Consider the following 17,006-nt stretch of genomic DNA (forward strand, 5'->3'; position numbering starts at 1 on the left):
GTGTGTGAGTAAGTGAAAATGTCTTGTGTGTGAGTAAGTGAAAATGTCTTGTGTGTGAGTAAGTGAAAATGTCTTGTGTGTGAGTAAGTGAAAATGTATTGTGTGTGAGTAAGTGAAAATGTCTTGTGTGTGAGTAAGTGAAAATGTATTGTGTGTGAGTAAGTGAAAATGTCTTGTGTGTGAGTAAGTGAAAATGTCTTGTGTGTGAGTAAGTGAAAATGTCTTGTGTGTGAGTAAGTGAAAATGTCTTGTGTGTGAGTAAGTGAAAATGTATTGTGTGTGAGTAAGTGAAAATGTCTTGTGTGTGAGTAAGTGAAAATGTCTTGTGTGTGAGTAAGTGAAAATGTCTTGTGTGTGAGTAAGTGAAAATGTCTTGTGTGTGAGTAAGTGAAAATGTCTTGTGTGTGAGTAAGTGAAAATGTATTGTGTGTGAGTAAGTGAAAATGTCTTGTGTGTGAGTAAGTGAAAATGTCTTGTGTGTGAGTAAGTGAAAATGTATTGTGTGTGAGTAAGTGAAAATGTCTTGTGTGTGAGTAAGTGAAAATGTCTTGTGTGTGAGTAAGTGAAAATGTATTGTGTGTGAGTAAGTGAAAATGTATTGTGTGTGAGTAAGTGAAAATGTCTTGTGTGTGAGTAAGTGAAAATGTCTTGTGTGTGAGTAAGTGAAAATGTCTTGTGTGTGAGTAAGTGCACACTAATAAAAGGACCTGTTTTCTGTCCTTATAGGTGGATGTTGATGATAATGTGTGTTTATATGTGCTGTTCCATATGGTAGGCCTATATAGTATGGTGGATAATGTGTTTGTCTGTATTCGTGTACAGATGGCGAGCTGTACGCTGGGATCTCTTCCGACTTCATGAGTCGAGACTCGGCCTTCTTCCGCAACCTGGGCAGTCGTCATGTGATCCGCACCGAGCAGTACGACTCCACCTGGCTTCAGGGTAAGGAACTTGGTCTCAGCCTTCTAGGATTCTGTAGGAACCTCTCTATAGGCTTGATCAAACAATAACAACTAAATCATTTCTCTTCATTCTCTCTTTCACTCTTACTCATCACAACATTTTCCTTTCATTCTCTGTCATTTGTTTCCTTTCTCTTTCATCTCCCTTTCGATCTTTCTCTCTCATTTGTAAACTCTCCCTTCTCTCTATCTCTTTCTCTCAATTCAATTCAATGTAAGGTCTTTATTGGTATGGGAAACATTGCCAAAGCAAGTGAAGTAGATAACAAACAAACGTGAAATAAACAATAAAAATTAACAGTAAACATTACACTCACAGAAGTTCCAAAAGAATAAAGACATTTCAAATGTCATATTATGTTTATATACAGTGTTGTAACGATGTGCAAATAGTCAAAGTACAAAAGGGAAAATAAATCAAACATAAATATGGTGTTTGTTCTTCACTGGTTGCCCTTTTCTTGTGGCAACAGGTCACAAATCTTGCTGCTGTGATGGCACACTGTGGTATTTCACCCAGTAGATATGGGAGTTTATCATACTGGGTTTGTTTTTTCGAATTCTTTGTGGATCTGTATAATCTGATGGAAATATGTGTCTCTAATATGGTCATACATTTGGCAGGAGGTTAGGAAGTGCAGCTCAGTTTCCACCTCATTTTGTGGGCAGTGTGTATATAGCCTGTCTTCTCTTGAGAGCGAGGTCTGCCTACGGCAGCCTTTCTCAATACCAAGGCTATGCTCACTAAGTCTGTACATAGTCAAAGCTTTCCTTAAGTTTGGGTCAGTCACAATGGTCAGGTATTCTGCCACTGTGCACTCTCTGTTTAGGGCTAAATAGCATTCTAGTTTGCTCGTTTTTTTTGTCTCTCTCTCTCCCTCTTTCCTTCTGTCTAAATTGCAAACTTTCTCTCCCCACTCTCTCTCGCTCTCTCTCTCCCTCTCTCTCTCTCCCTCTCTCTCTCTCTTCCTCTCTCTCTCTCTCTCTCTTCCTCTCTCTCTCTGTCAGATGCCCAGTTTGTGAAGGTGGCCTCGATGGCGGAGACTGATAACCCAGAGGATGACAAGGTGTACGTGTTCTTCACTGAGCGGGCTCAGGAGGCAGAGGGGGCTGCTGGGAAGGTGCTGTACTCCCGAGTGGCACGTGTCTGCAAGGTAAGATCTCTACGTGCCGGTGTGTGTCTGCTGGTACTGACGTGTGTGTGTGTGTGTGTGTGTGTGTGTCTGTGTGTGTGTGTTTATATTTGTTCTATCATAGTTGCTGTCTATGTGGATGGTGACATCTGTTGTAATCTGTACAGAATGACATCGGGGGCCAGAGGAGTCTGGTGAACAAGTGGAGCACCTTCCAGAAGGCACGTATAGTCTGCTCCATCCCAGGATCCGACGGGATACAGACTCACTTTGACCAACTACGTGAGTATCAACTATCAACTTTACCTCACTCTTACTTACCAGTGATCACACACATGTCAAACATACAGACAATCATCCTAAAGTACAACAGACATACCATATGTCTTCATTAGTATTCAATCTCAATAAGACCGCAGTGGGGGAGGGAGTGAATGTTGTACAGACTGTACTGGCACTGAAACAGCTATGGAAGTGAAGATTCTATGCTTGGCCAACAGAAGGCCCAGTGTTTGATCATGCAGCCAGCATAACTCCACTCCACCCCAGCTTGTGGTAGTCCACTCTGTTACCACGGTGACCAGCAGCCTTGTCCATTTACCCTGCTCTGCCTCTGTAGTACTTCAGCCCTGGTCGCCCAGGCAACTGCTCTGAAGTCTCTTAGTCTCTGTTAGAGAGGATTTAAGAGTCTGGTACTGTCCTTCTGCTGTTTCATCTTCTGTTTTTCATGTGTGTTATGGGGTGATTAGTGTGTGTGTGTGTGTCTATGGTTATGTGTACACTCTGTCATGGCTGGTTATATAGGCCATGGTGTATCAGTAAGTGATGTGATCAGTAGCTGGCCTCGCTGAGAGCGAGACAGAGAGACAGGACCGGTCCCTTATCACATCTACCTTTGTAAAGACAACCAGACAGTAGAATAAACAACCTGAGCCCTACTTCCCCCCCTTCCTTCTCTTTGGGGTTAAACTAAGTCAACTACACACATTATGACACACACACACACACACACACACTATGACACACACCCCTTCGTGTCCAACCCAACACGTCTCAGCCAGGACAGTGAGTAGGAGGATGAACATAAACATCCCCACACAACAACCTGCCCCGGGACACATTGCAGCTGAAAAGATCATCAAAGATCATCAGCCCAAGAATGCCGCCGGTGTTTAGTTTACGCCATGCTCCGTCGGCCAGAAACACTACGAATCCCATGAGCGCCTGGTGTGTGTCCGGGTCCCTCATGGTGGAGGAGTGGACACAGTCTGAGTCAGGTTGTTATCTATGCCGGAACTTCAACAGGAACATTTGAGCTAAACTTGTGTCAGCTTTGACAAGAGCCACTATCCTGGCAGGTCATCTCTGTTTGTACAGGTGAAAGGGATCGTTTACAGTGTTGAGTACTCAACCATCAACGTTTACTGAATACATTCGTTTCTAATCCTACAGTCAGAATAAAGTGCTTCCAACAGTAGTCTTGGATTGAAAGCTTATGAGAGACATGGTTAGCGAAAGTCTTAGAGTATCACAGTTTAGTGGAATTTTTATGGATTTAAATATAGCCCACTGGGCACAGACATCAATTCAACGTCTATTCCACGTTGGTTCAACATAATTTAATTGAAACGACGCGGAAACAATGTTGATTCAACCAATGTGTGCCCAGTGGGAGAAACATGTAAACATTTAAAAGGTGTAATTGGTCAGAATCCCATCAACAGAATTCACTGCTATGTTGTTATTGTGTTGTTATTCAGGACTGTCATACCAGGGGTTTGAACCAGGACACAATAACTATTAGACCACATAGTTGAGGTTTGAACACTTCGGTCCTAAAGCAGAGGACTAAAAGGTATTGAGTAGTTTGTTTTGGGTTTATACATTTCAGGGATTTAGAGGAAGTTCCTATGTGTGTGAGTGTGGCCAGGGGGTATGCAAGACAGAACCCACATCCTAGTCCCTAGATAGCCCAACTCTGATGAGGGAAGAGGAGTGAGAAGGGGGAGTGAAGAGGAGGGGTGAGGAGTTGAGGAGAAGCGGTCGTTTTTTGGGATAAGGCTGGGAAGTATAGGGGCTGGAGCCTGAGGGGTGCGGGCCAGACAAGGGTATCTACCCTCCAGGAGAAAAGATCCCTTTGTTTAGAGGAACTGACACAGGTAGAGCCCTCTGGAAAGAAAAGTAGAGACACAGAGAGAGCGAGAGAGAGAGAGAGCGAGAGAGAGAGAGAGAGAGAGAGAGAGAGAGAGAGAGAGAGAGAGAGAGAGAGAGAGAGAGAGAGAAAGAGAGTGAGGAGAAAGTGAAAGACAAAGAAATGTAGAGGAAAGAGACTCCCAAAATGGGAATTTGAGACAGATGATTGTTCAGACAGAGAGAGAGAGACAGAGAGACAGCCAGCCCAGCAGTGCCTCCACAGCATGGTGTACCCAAACTCCTCTGCTGGTGTTATGCCCTGGGCTATGCGGCGGCGTGTGCGTGCAGTGGTGTGTGTGTGTGTGAAGTGGTGTGTGTGTGGGAGGTAAGATTAGACTCCCACCAGACTGATCTCATCGAGGCCACCTGAAGCAGCAGGAACGAGAGGAATGTGAGAATAGTTATACGCTTCATTGTGTACCACACCACAACTACAAGCCCACCATACATACTGTCTGTATGCTAGCGTGTGTGTGTTTGTCTGTTTGTGTGTTTGTGCGTGCATGCAATCCTGTGTACGTGTGTGCATGTGTTTGTGTGTCGCATCCAGTATGTCTGTGTGTACAACTGGTTCATGTAACTGTGTATACACAGACTGCGTGTGCGTACATTTTATTTTTTATTTTTATTTATTTCACCTTTATTTAACCAGGTAGGCTAGTTGAGAACAAGTTCTCATTTGCAACTGCGACCTGGCCAAGATAAAGCATAGCAGTTCGACACATACAACAACACAGAGTTACACATGGAATAAACAAACCAAACAGTCAATAATACAGTAGAACAAAAGAAAACCAAAAGTCAATATACAGTGAGTGCAATTGAGGTAAGTTAAGGCAATAAATAAGGCCATGGTGGCGAAGTAATTACAATATAGCAATTAGACACTGGAATGGTAGATGTGCAGAAGATGAATGTGCAAGTAGAGATACTGGGGTGCAAAGGAGCAAGATAAATAAATAAATACAGTATGGGGATGAGGTAGTTGGATGGGCTGTTTACAGATGGGCTATGTACAGGTGAAGTGATCTGTAAGCTGCTCTGACAGCTGGTGCTTAAAGCTAGTGAGGGAGATATGGGTCTCCAGCTACAGAGATTTTTGCAGTTCATTCCAGTCATTGGCAGCAGAGAACTGGAAGGAAAGACGACCAAAGGAGGAATTGGCTTTGGGGGTGACCAGTGAGATATACCTGCTGGAGCGAGTGCTATGGGTGGGTGCATCTATGGTTACCAGTGAGCTGAGATAAGGCGGGGCTTTACCTAGCAGAGACTTGTAGATGACCTGGAGCCAGTGGGTTTGGCGACGAGTATGAAGCGATGGCCAGCCATCAAGAGCGTACAGGTCGCAGTGGTGGGTGATATATGGGACTTTGGTGACAAAACAGATGGCACTGTGATAGACTGCATCTAATTTGTTGAGTAGAGTGTTGGAGGCTATTTTATAGATGACATCGCCGAAGTTGAGGATCTGTAGGATGGTCAGTTTTACGAGGGTATGTTTGGCAGCATGAGTGAAGGATGCTTTGTTGCAAAATAGGAAGCCGATTCTAGATTTAATTTTGGATTGGAGATGCTTAATGTGAGTCTGGAAGGAGAGTTTATAGTCTAGCCAGACACCTAGGTATTTGTAGTTGTCCACATATTCTAAGTCAGAACCGTCCAGATTAGTGATGCTGGACAGGCGGGCAGGGCAGGTGCGGGCAGTGATCGGTTGAAGAGCATGCATTTAGGTTTACTCGCATTTAAGAGCAGTTGGAGGCCACAGAAGGAGAGTTGTATGGCATTAAAGCTCGTCTGGAGGTTTGTTAACACAGTGTCCAAAGAAGGGCCAGAAGTATACAGAATGGTGTCGTCTCCATAGACGTTGGATCAGAGAATCACCAGCAGCGAGAGCGACATCATTGATGTATACGGAGAAGAGAGTCGGCCCGAGAATTGAACCCTGTGGCACACCCATAGAGACTGCAAGAGGTCCGGACAGCAGGCCCTCCGATTTGACACACTGAACTCTATCAGAGAAGTAGTTGGTGAACCAGGCGAGGCAATCATTTGAGAAACCAAGGATGTTGAGCCTGCTAATAAGAATGTGGTGATTGACAGAGTCGAAAGCCTTGGACAGGTCGATGAATATGGCTGCACAGTAATGTCTCTTATAGATGGCGGTTATGATATCGTTTAGGACCTTGAGCGTGGCTGAGGTGCACCCATGACCAGCTCTGAAACCAGATTGCATAGCGGAGAAGGTACGGTGGGATTCGAAATGGTCGGTAATCTGTTTGTTGACTTGGCTTTCGAAGACCTTAGAAAGGCAGGGTAGGATAGATATAGGTCTGTAGCAATTTGGGTCTAGAGTGTCTCCCCCTTTGAAGAGGGGGATGATCGCGGCAGCTTTCCAATCTTTGGGAATCTCAGATGATACGAAAGAGAGGTTGAACAGGCTAGTAATGGGGGTTGCAACAATTTCGGCAGATAATTTTAAAAAGAGAGGGTCCAGATTGTCTAGCCCAGCTGATTTGTAGGGGTACAGGGGTGCAGTTTTTTAAGAACATCAGCTATCTGGATTTGGGTGAAGGAGAAATGGTGGAGGTTTGGGCGAGTTGCTGTGAGGGGCGCAGGGCTGTTGACCGGGGTAGGGGTAGCCAGGTGGAAAGCATGGCCAGCCGTAGAAAAATGCTTAATTAAATTCTCAATTATAGTGGATTTATCGGTGGTGACAGTGTTTCCTAATCTCAGTGCAGTAGGCAGCTGGGAGGAGGTGCTCTTATTCTCCGTGGACTTTACTGTGTCCCAGAACGTTTTTGAGTTTGTGCTACAGGATGCAAATTTCTGCTTGAAAAAGCTAGCCTTAGCTTTCCTAACTGCCTGTGTATATTTGTTCCTAACTTCCCTGAAAAGTCCATATCAATGTCTTGTTTGTGTACATGTTCATGTGTCATATATTTGGTCAGTGGTTGATCTGTGTCATGGGGATGGGAGGGATGGAGGACAGTGTGGGGCCATAGGAGACAGAGAGGCAGAGAGGCCTAGCTGCATGGCAGGAGAGGATTGGTCATGGAGGATCAGCTCGTCTTCAGCTCTCACACTGAAATGGCACATTACTGCCTGGGATTCGTTAGGTTGGCCCACTCAACCGTACCACCATACCAAACAGCATTAGTCACACGCACACAAATAGGAACACACTTGTACACACACACACACACACACACACACACACACACACACACACACACACACACACACACACACACACACACACACACACACACACACACACACACACACACACACACACTTGTACACTTGCTCGCTCGCATGCTCACACATACATACGCACACATTTCGTATCCGATGATGACTTCCACTACTGCTTGTGGGTTTGCTGCCAACTGTATAATCCGATGCGGGATGCACATTATCTGCCGTTGAGGCCGGTCTCTTCGCCAGGCTACGTTCTGTCCTTTTTTCCTCGGTCAACTGCACTCCTTGATGGCAGAGGCCACGCCAGGTGGAACGGTCTGGAGGGAGGCAGGATTTATCCCACACTTCTTTAGCGATATCTTCAGTTGGTTCTTTAGCCGCCTTTTCTGCCCACCTGAAGAGCAACTGCCCAGTTGTAGCTGTCCGTGCAGCATCTCCTGTGGCAGGCGATCCTCTGGCATCCGGATAGCATGGCCGAGCCATCTAAGCTAGTGGTGTGTGATGGACTCGTCAGTGCTCCTGCAGTTGGTTCTCTGTAGGATCTCTGAGTGCGGAACACGATTCTGCCTGGTCACTTTCAAAATGCGCACCCCACCTCTGGATTATTTTAGTTTACGAGTGTAAACCCATCTGTACTTCTGAGGGTACGGAGAAAGCGACTTCTTGGGCCGTGGGTGGTCTTCAGGGCATCATAAAAGTTGTGCATGTCATATCTGTCCACACAAGCTTGTATTTCTTGTGCTTTGGAGATCCACCAGTCATTTTTTAGATGTCGTAGAGCACTCTGTGCCTCCCTCCACTGCACTTGCAATTGCTTTTGAGGGCTTCAGAAGTGGGGTTGTTAAGTGTGGCTTTATGTACCTTGTCTATGCTGTGGAGGGTGGATATGTACCTTGTCTATGCTGTGGAGGGTGGATATGTACCTTGTCTATGCTGTGGAGGATGGATATGTACCTTGTCTATGCTGTGGAGGGTGGATATGGACCTTGTCTATGCTGTGGAGGGTGGATATGTACCTTGTCTATGCTGTGGAGGGTGGATATGTACCTTGTCTATGCTGTGGAGGGTGGATATGTACCTTGTCTATGCTGTGGAGGGTGGATATGTACCTTGTCTATGCTGTGGAGGGTGGATATGTACCTTGTCTATGCTGTGGAGGGTGGATATGTACCTTGTCTATGCTGTGGAGGGTGGATATGTACCTTGTCTATGCTGTGGAGGGTGGATATGTACCTTGTCTATGCTGTGGAGGGTGGATATGAACGTGGAGTTTCGTCGAACCAGTTCTGATGTTTCTTGCTGCTGTAGCCGATGGAGTGATGTACTTAAGGAGGACTATTTGTCGTCAATCGAACCCTCCTCATTCAGGAGAGTCTCAATGTTCTCTAGTTTTTCTGCTAGAGAGCGACGTAGGTTGTTACGTGCCTCTGTTTCCTAGAGTCGAGCACAGTTTGATAATTTTTTGGTGGACTTCTTGAGGTGGATGATCATCTGATCTGTCCAGCACTCCGCTTCTCTCATCGCTCGCGTATTGAGAACACACACAGAGAGAATAATCACAACCGTACCACAAACTCAACCCTGTCATGTCACATATTTATAATCAGTTTGACCCAAGTCTCTTACCTAATGCAACATGTATCCCTTCTCTTCTCCTTCCAGAGGACATCTTTATCCTCCATGATGGGAAGGACAAGAAGAACCCCCTGATCTACGGACTCTTTACCACATCCAGGTGATTCAGCCTGTTCGTGTGTGTGTGTGTGTGTGTGTGTGTGTGTGTGTGTGTGTGTGTGTGTGTGTGTGTGAGAGAGAGAGAGAGAGAGAGACAAAGCAAGAGAGAAATGGCTTAAGTTTCAGTTGGGCCACTTAGAAATGTCCTTGTTTTTGAATGAAAAACAATTTTTTTGTCCATTAAAATAACAACGAATTGATCAGAAATACAGTGTAGACATTGTTAATGTTGTAAATGACTATTGTAGCTGGAAACGGCAGATTTTTTAATGGAATATCTACATAGGCATACAGAGGCCCATTATCAGCAACCACCACTCCTGTGTTCCAATGGCACGTTGTGTTAGCTAATCCAAGTTTATAATTTTAAAAGGCTCATTAGAAAACCCTTTTGCAATTATGTTAGCACAGCTGAAAAGTGTTGTTGATTAAAGAAGCAATAAAATTATCCTTCTTTAGACTAGTCTAGTATCTGGAGCATCAGCATTTGTGGGTTCGATTACAGGCTCAAAATGGCTAGAAACAAAGAACTTTCTTCTGAAACTCGTCAGTCTATTCTTGTTCTGAGAAATGAAGGCTATTCCATGCGAGAAATTGCCAAGAAACTGAAGATCTTGTACAACACTGTGTACTACTCCCTTCACAGAACAGTGCAAACTGGCTCTAAACAGAATAGAAAGAGGAGTGGGAGGCCCCGGTGCACAATTGCGCAAGAGGACAAGGCCAGCATCCTGGAGTCCCCTCCTCACTGTTGACGTTGAGACTGGTGTTCTGCGGGTACTATTTAATGAAGCTGCCAGTTGCGGACTTGTGAGGCGTCTGTTTCTCAAACTAGACACTCTAATGTACTTGTCCTCTTGCTCAGTTATGCACCGGGGCCCCCCACTTCTCTTTCTATTCTGATTAGGGCCAGTTTGAACGATCTTGCGATCTTCAGTTTCTTGGCAATTTCTCTTTTAAATGATAAACTTGGATTAGCTAACACAACGTGCAATTGGAACACAGGAGTGATGGTTGCTGATAATGGGCCTCTGTACGCCTATGTAGATATTCCATAAAAAATCTGCTGTTTCCAGCTACAGTAGTCATTTACAACATTAACAATGTCTACACTGTATTTATGATCAATTTGATGTTATTTTAATGGACAAAAAAATTGCTTTTCTTTCAAAAACAGTTGACAGTTGATTGAAAGGTAATAATGACTGACACACTATCTCCTCTCTTCCCCACAGTGATGTTCTGAATGGTTCGGCGGTGTGTGTGTACCGCATGCAGGACGTGGTAAGGGCCTTCAAGGGAAACTTCTACCACAAGGAGGGACCACAGTACAAGTGGGCCGAGTTCACAGGAAAGGTCCCCTTTCCAAGACCTGGCACAGTAAGTTCTCTACTAATGAGCTGTCATTCCCTGTCCATCATTACTCACCATATTCTGATTCGTCAAGTTACAGTGGCAAGAAAAAGTACAGTTGAAGTCAGAAGTTTACATACACCTTAGCCAAATACATTTAAACTCAGTTTTTCACAATTCCTGACATTTAATCCAAGTAAAAATTCCCTGTCTTAGGTCAGTTAGGATCACCATTTTATTTTAAGAATGTGAAATGTCAGAATAATAGTAGAGAGAATGATTTATTTCAGGTTTTATTTCCTTCATCACATTCCCAGTGGGTCAGAAGTTTACATACACTCAATTAGTATTTGGTAGCATTTTCTTTAAATTGTTTAACTTGTGTCAAACCTTTCGGGTAGCCTTCCACAAGCTTCCCACAATAAGTTGGGTAAATGTTGGCCCATTCCTCCTGACAGAGCTGGTGTAACTGAGTCAGGTTTGTAGGCCTCCTTGCTCGCACACAATTTTTCGGTTCTGCCCACAAATTGTCTATGGGATTGAGGTCAGGGCTTTGTGATGGCCACTCCAATACCTTGACTTTGTTGTCCTTAAGCCATTTTGCCACAACTTTGGAAGTATGCTTGGGGTCATTGTCCATTTGGAAGACCCATTTGCGACCAAGCTTTAACTTCCTGACTGATGTCTTGAGATGTTGCTTCAATAAATCCAAATAATTTTCTTTCCTCATGATGCCATCTATTTTGTGAAGTGCACCAGTCCTTCCTGCAGCAAAGCACCCCCATAACATGATGCTGCCACCCCCGTGCTTCACGGTTGGGATGGTGTTCTTCGGCTTGCAGGCCTCCCCCTTTTTCCTCCAAACATAATGATGGTCATTATGGCCAAACAGTTCTATTTTTGTTTCATCAGACCAGAGGATATTTCTCCAAAAAGTACGATTTTTGTCCCCATGTGCAGTTGCAAACCGTAGTCTGGCTCTTTTATGGCGGTTTTGGAGCAGTGGCTTCTTCCTTGCTGAGCTGCCTTTCAGGTTATGTCGATATTGGACTCGTTTTACTGTGGCTATAGATACTTTTGTACCTGTTTCCTCCAGCATATTCACAAGGTCCTTTGCTGTTGTTCTGGGATTCATTTGCACTTTTCTTACCAAAGTACGGTCATCTCTAGGAGACAGAACGCGTCTCCTTCCTGAGCGGTATGAAGGCTGCGTGGTCCCATGGTGTTTATACTTGCATACTATTGTTTGTACAGATGAACGTGGTACCTTCAGGCATTTGGAAATTGCTCCCAAGGATGAACCAGATTTGTGGAGGTCTACAGTTTGTTTTCTGAGGTCTTGGCTGATTCCTTTTGATTTTCCCATTATGTCAAGCAAAGAGGCACTGAGTTTGAAGGTAGGCCTTGAAATACATCCACAGGTACACCTCCAATTGACTCAAATTATGTCAATTAGCCTATCAGAAGCTTCTAAAGCCATGACATCATTTTCTGGAATTTTCAAAGCTGTTTAAAGGCACAGTCAACTTAGTGTATGTAAACTTCTGAACAACTGGAATTGTGATACAGTGAATTAGAAGTGAAATAATCTGTCTGTAAACAATTGTTGGAAAAATTACTTGTGTCATGCACAAAGTAGATGTCCTAACCGACTTGCCAAAACTATAGTACATACAAGAAATTTGTGGAGTGGTTAAAAAACGAGTTTTAATGACTCCAATCTAAGTGTATGTAAACTTTCGACTTCAACTGTATGTGAACCCTTTGGAATTACCTGGATTTCTGCATAAATTGGTCATCAATTTTGATCTGATCTTCATCTAAGTCACAACAATAGACGAACATACTGTGCTTATTACTGTGCTTATAACACACAAATTATTGTATTTTTCTTGTCTATATTGAATACATCATTTAAAATTTCACAGTGTAGGTTGGAAAAAGTATGTGAACCCCTAGGCTAATGACTTCTCCGAAAGCTAATTGGAGTCAGGAGTCAGCTAACCTGGAGTCCAATCAATGAGACGAGATTGGAGATGTTGGTTAGAGCTGCCTTCTATAAAAAACACTCACAAAACTTGAGTTTGCTATTCACAAGAAGCATTGCCTGATGTGTACCATGCCTCGAACAAAATAGATCTCAGAGGACCTAAGATTAAGAATTGTTGACTTGCATAAAGCTGGAAAGGGTTACAAAAGTATCTCTAAAAACCTTGATGTTCATCAATCCACAATAAGACAAATTGTCTATAAATTGAGAAAGTTTAGCACTGTTGCTACTTTCCCTAAGAGTGGCCATCTTAAAAAGATGACTGCAAGAGCACAAGGCAGAATGCACAATGAGGTTAAGAAGAATCCTAGTGTGTTAGCTAAAGACTTACAGAAATCTCTGAAACACGCTAACATCTCTGTTGTCGAGTTTACGACACGTAAAACATTAAACAAGAATGGTGTTCATGGGTGGACGCCACAGAAGAAGCCACTGCTGTCCAAAACAAAACATTGCTGCAAGTCTGAAGTTTGGATGTTCCACAGTGTTACTGGCAAAATATTCTGTGGACAGATGAAACTACAGTTGAGTTGTTGGAAGGAACACACAACACCATGTGTGGAGGAAAAAAGACACAGCACACCAACATCAAAAAAGTGTAAAGTATGGTGGAGGGAGCATCATGGTTTGGGGCTCCTTTGCTGCCTCAGGGCCTTGACAGCTTGCTATCATCGAGCAGAAAAATGAATTCCCAAGTTTATCAAGACATTTTTCAGGAGAATATTAGGATCTGTCCGCCAATTGAAGCTCAACAGAAATTGGGTGATGCTACAGGACAACGACCCAAAACCCAGAAGTAAATCAACAACAGAATGGCTTCAACAGAAGAAAATACGCCTTCTGCAATGGCCCAGTCAGAGTTCTGACCTCAACCCGATTGAGATGCTGTGGCATGACCTCAAGAGAGCAGTTCACACCAGATTCCAAGAATATTGCTGAACTGAAACAGTTTTGTAAAGAGGAATGGTCCAAAATTCCTCCTGATCATTGTGCAGGTCTGATCTGCAACTACAGAAAACGTTTGGTTGAGGTTATTGCTGCTAAAGGAGGGTCAACCAGTTATTGAATCCAAGGTTTCACTTTTTCCACCCTACACTGTAAATGTTTACACGGTGTCACGTCCTGACCAATGAAAAGGGTCATTTGCCATAGTAGTATGGTCAGGGTGTGGCAGGGGTGTTGTTTTGTGTGTTTTTTTTGGGGGGGGGGGGGTTCTAGGGGAATTTGTTCTAGTTTTCTATTTCTATGTTTCGTTTTCCATGTTTGGCCGAGTATGGTTTCCAATCAGAGGCAGGTGTCTTTCGTTGTCTCTGATTGGAAGCCATACTTAGGCAGCCTGTTTTCCGTTGGGTTTGGTGGGTGGTTACTTTCCGTTTAGTTGTTGCACCTGACGAAACTGTTGAGCATTTGTTATTTTGTTGTTTGAAGTGCATTCATTAAAATTTAAAGATGAGCACTATACACGCTGCGCCTTGGTCTAATCCTTTCGACGCCTGTGACAGAACCACCCACCACAAGAAGACCAAGCAGCGTGGGAGGAAGAGCGGGACCGAGCACTATGGCTCAGAGGAGTGGACCTGGGAGGAGATTCTAGATGGGGCAGGACCCTGGACAAGGCCGGGGAGTATCGCCGTCCGAAATAGGAGATAGAGGCAGCGAAGGCGGAACGGCGATACTGGGAGGAACGGCTGGGACAGCAAGAGGAGACTGAGAGGCAGCCCCCAAACAAATTGTGTGGGGGGGGGCATACAGGTAGTTTGGCTAGGTCAGGGGGGGCCCTGATCTAACTTCCCGGGCATATAGGAGAGAGCCGTGGAGCAAACCAGAGCCAGTTAAGGAGTCAAGCGCGGAGTTCGACGCGAGATTCCGGAGAGTGGTACTGGCAGAAAGGGCACTGCGGAGCGGGTGTGCAGAGGGGCGAGAAATGCATTACGGTGTGATGCGCACTATCTCGCCCATCCGCACGCACAGTCCGGTGCGGTCAGTACGGGCTCCGCAGCGTTGCCATGCGAGAGTTGGCCGGCAGCCAGGAAGAAGTGCACCGGCTCAACGCATCTGGTCTCCAGTGCGTCTCCTTGGCCCAGTTTATCCTGCGCCTGCTCTACGCATGGCAGCCCTCATTCCCCAGCACAGCCCAGTTCGCCCTGTGCCAGCGCTCCGCCCGTGCCGGGCTACAGTGACCATCCAGCCAGGACGGGGTGTGCCAGCCCTGAGCTCCAGACCTCCGGTGCGCCTCCACGGCCCAGTGTGCCCCGTACCTGCTCTGCGCACCCAGTCTCCTGTAAGTCTCCCCAGTCCGGGGAGACCGGTTCCAGCTCCACGCAGGAGGCCTCCAGCGACGCTCCTCAGCCCGGAGCCTCCAGCGACGCTCCTCAGCCCGGAGCCTCCAGCGGCGGTCTGCAACCCGGAGCCTCCAGAGCCTTCAGCGGCAGTCTGCAGCCCAGGGCCTTCAGCGGTAACGGTCCGCAGCCCAGAGTCTTCAGCGACGGTCCGCAGCCCAGAGTCTTCAGCGACTGTCCGCAGCCCAGAGTCTTCAGCGACGGTCCGCAGCCCAGAGTCTTCAGCGACGGTCCGCAGCCCGGATCCTCCAGCGGTGGTTGGCAGTGCAGAACGGGGGCTACGCCCGGAGCCGGAGCCACCTCCGTAGCTGGAGGATTGGCGGAAGGGGCCTGTGTGTAGCACAGGAGCCGTCGTAGACGGTGGCCACCCTCCCTTCCCTCCCTTTAGGTTTGGGGTTGTTTTTGTGGGGTTTTGTTTGGGGTGCAGTCAGGGTCTGCACCTTCGGGGGGGGGGGGTACTGTCACGTCCTGACCAGTGAAAAGGGTAATTTGCCATAGTAGTATGGTCAGGGCGTGGCAGGGGGGTTGTTTTGTGTGTTTTTTTGGGGGGGGGTTCTAGGGGAATTTGTTCTAGTTTTCTATTTCTATGTTTCGTTTTCCATGTTTGGCCAAGTATGGTTTCCAATCAGAGGCAGGTGTCTTTCGTTGTCTCTGATTGGAAGCCATACTTAGGCAGCCTGTTTTCCTTTGGGTTTGGTGGGTGGTTATGTTCTGTTTAGTTATTGTACCTGACGGAACTGTTGAGCGTTTGTTATTTTGTTGTTTGAAGTGCATTCATTAAAATCTAAAGATGAGCACTATACACGCTGCGCCTTGGTCTAATCCTTTCGACGCCTGTGACACACAGTGTGTTCAATAAAGATATGAAAACGTATAATTGTTTGTGTGTTATTAGTTTAAGCAGACTGTGTTTGTCTATTTGTTGTAACCTAGATGAAGTTCAGATCAACTTTTATGACCAATTTATTCAGAAATCCAGGCATTTCCAAAGGGTTCACATACTTTTTCTTGCCACTGTATACTGAACGTGGCTGAAGAAGAGGCTCTCTACCAGTCAAAATTAAGGAATACAAGCACTATCTTTGACCCAACTCAAGCTCAACAACAATTCTAGTCCAAAGGCACAACTTTTTACAACTCTTCTCAACCTTAACTTGATCCCAACTTTAACCATGTTTTGCCCAACTCTTTCCATGTCATTGAATGCTTGATGCCAATGCAGCTCTCTCTACCTCTCTCCTCTCCCTCCAGTGTCCCAGCAGTACATACGGTAGCTACAGCTCCACCCGGCAGTACCCTGATGACGTCATCTTCTTCAGCCGTACACACCCTCTGCTGCAGGAAGCAGTGCTGCCGCAGGGAGGGCGCCCTCTGTTCGTCAGGGTGGGAGTGCACTACAAATTCAGCCGACTGCTCGTGGACCGGGTAGAGGCAGTGGACGGACAGTATGACGTCCTATTCATCGGCACAGGTGTGGGAATAGGTTTTGTGTATGTGTGCGTGCGCGTGAGTGTGTGTTTGAGTACAGTACAAGCAGGAGTGTCCTCTGTGTTGCAGACTCAGGCCAGGTGCTGAAGTCTATCCCCCTCCCTAAAGAACACGGTGTCACACAGGAGGTCACCCTGGAGCAGCTGCAGGTCTTCCAGGTACAAGTTCGTTGTATCCTTACTTTGACAAATCTGTAGTTTTAGATAATTTTTTGACATATCTGTAGTTTCTTCTGTTGTCTGGTTTACCTGAACACCTTTTCCCCTCTCCCACCACAGCACAAGTCACCTGTGACTACCATGACACTGTCCAAGAAAAAGGTAAGAATGATGCACATATACCCTCCCCCCCAAACACACACAAAGCTCCCCATCTTATATCTCCAAGAAGAGCTTAATCACTGGTTGCTATGGTAACTACAGAGCGATGAGGAATCCCACTGGGCACAGATGTCAATCCAACGTCTATTCCATGTTAGTTCAAAGTAATTTCATTGAAATGACATGGAAACAACTTTGATTTAACCAGTTTGTGTCCAGTGGGCTGGCGCACA

General features: G+C 45.6%; 1 protein-coding gene across 2 annotated transcripts in view; it reads left to right on the forward strand.

Annotated features, from left to right (window-relative positions):
• Positions 1-17,006, forward strand: part of LOC115168297 (semaphorin-3ab) — a 34,468-nt gene that overhangs the window by 13,420 nt on the left and 4,042 nt on the right. For both annotated transcript variants that reach the window (XM_029723445.1, XM_029723444.1), the window contains exons 6-13: positions 823-942; positions 1,971-2,116; positions 2,263-2,377; positions 9,152-9,224; positions 10,459-10,603; positions 16,217-16,436; positions 16,523-16,611; positions 16,732-16,773. In XM_029723445.1, the coding sequence (XP_029579305.1) occupies positions 823-942; positions 1,971-2,116; positions 2,263-2,377; positions 9,152-9,224; positions 10,459-10,603; positions 16,217-16,436; positions 16,523-16,611; positions 16,732-16,773 (950 nt within the window). The remainder of the gene's footprint in view (positions 1-822; positions 943-1,970; positions 2,117-2,262; positions 2,378-9,151; positions 9,225-10,458; positions 10,604-16,216; positions 16,437-16,522; positions 16,612-16,731; positions 16,774-17,006) is intronic.

Source organism: Salmo trutta, chromosome 30 (assembly GCF_901001165.1).
Source record: "Salmo trutta chromosome 30, fSalTru1.1, whole genome shotgun sequence".
Taxonomy (NCBI): Eukaryota; Metazoa; Chordata; class Actinopteri; order Salmoniformes; family Salmonidae; genus Salmo; species Salmo trutta.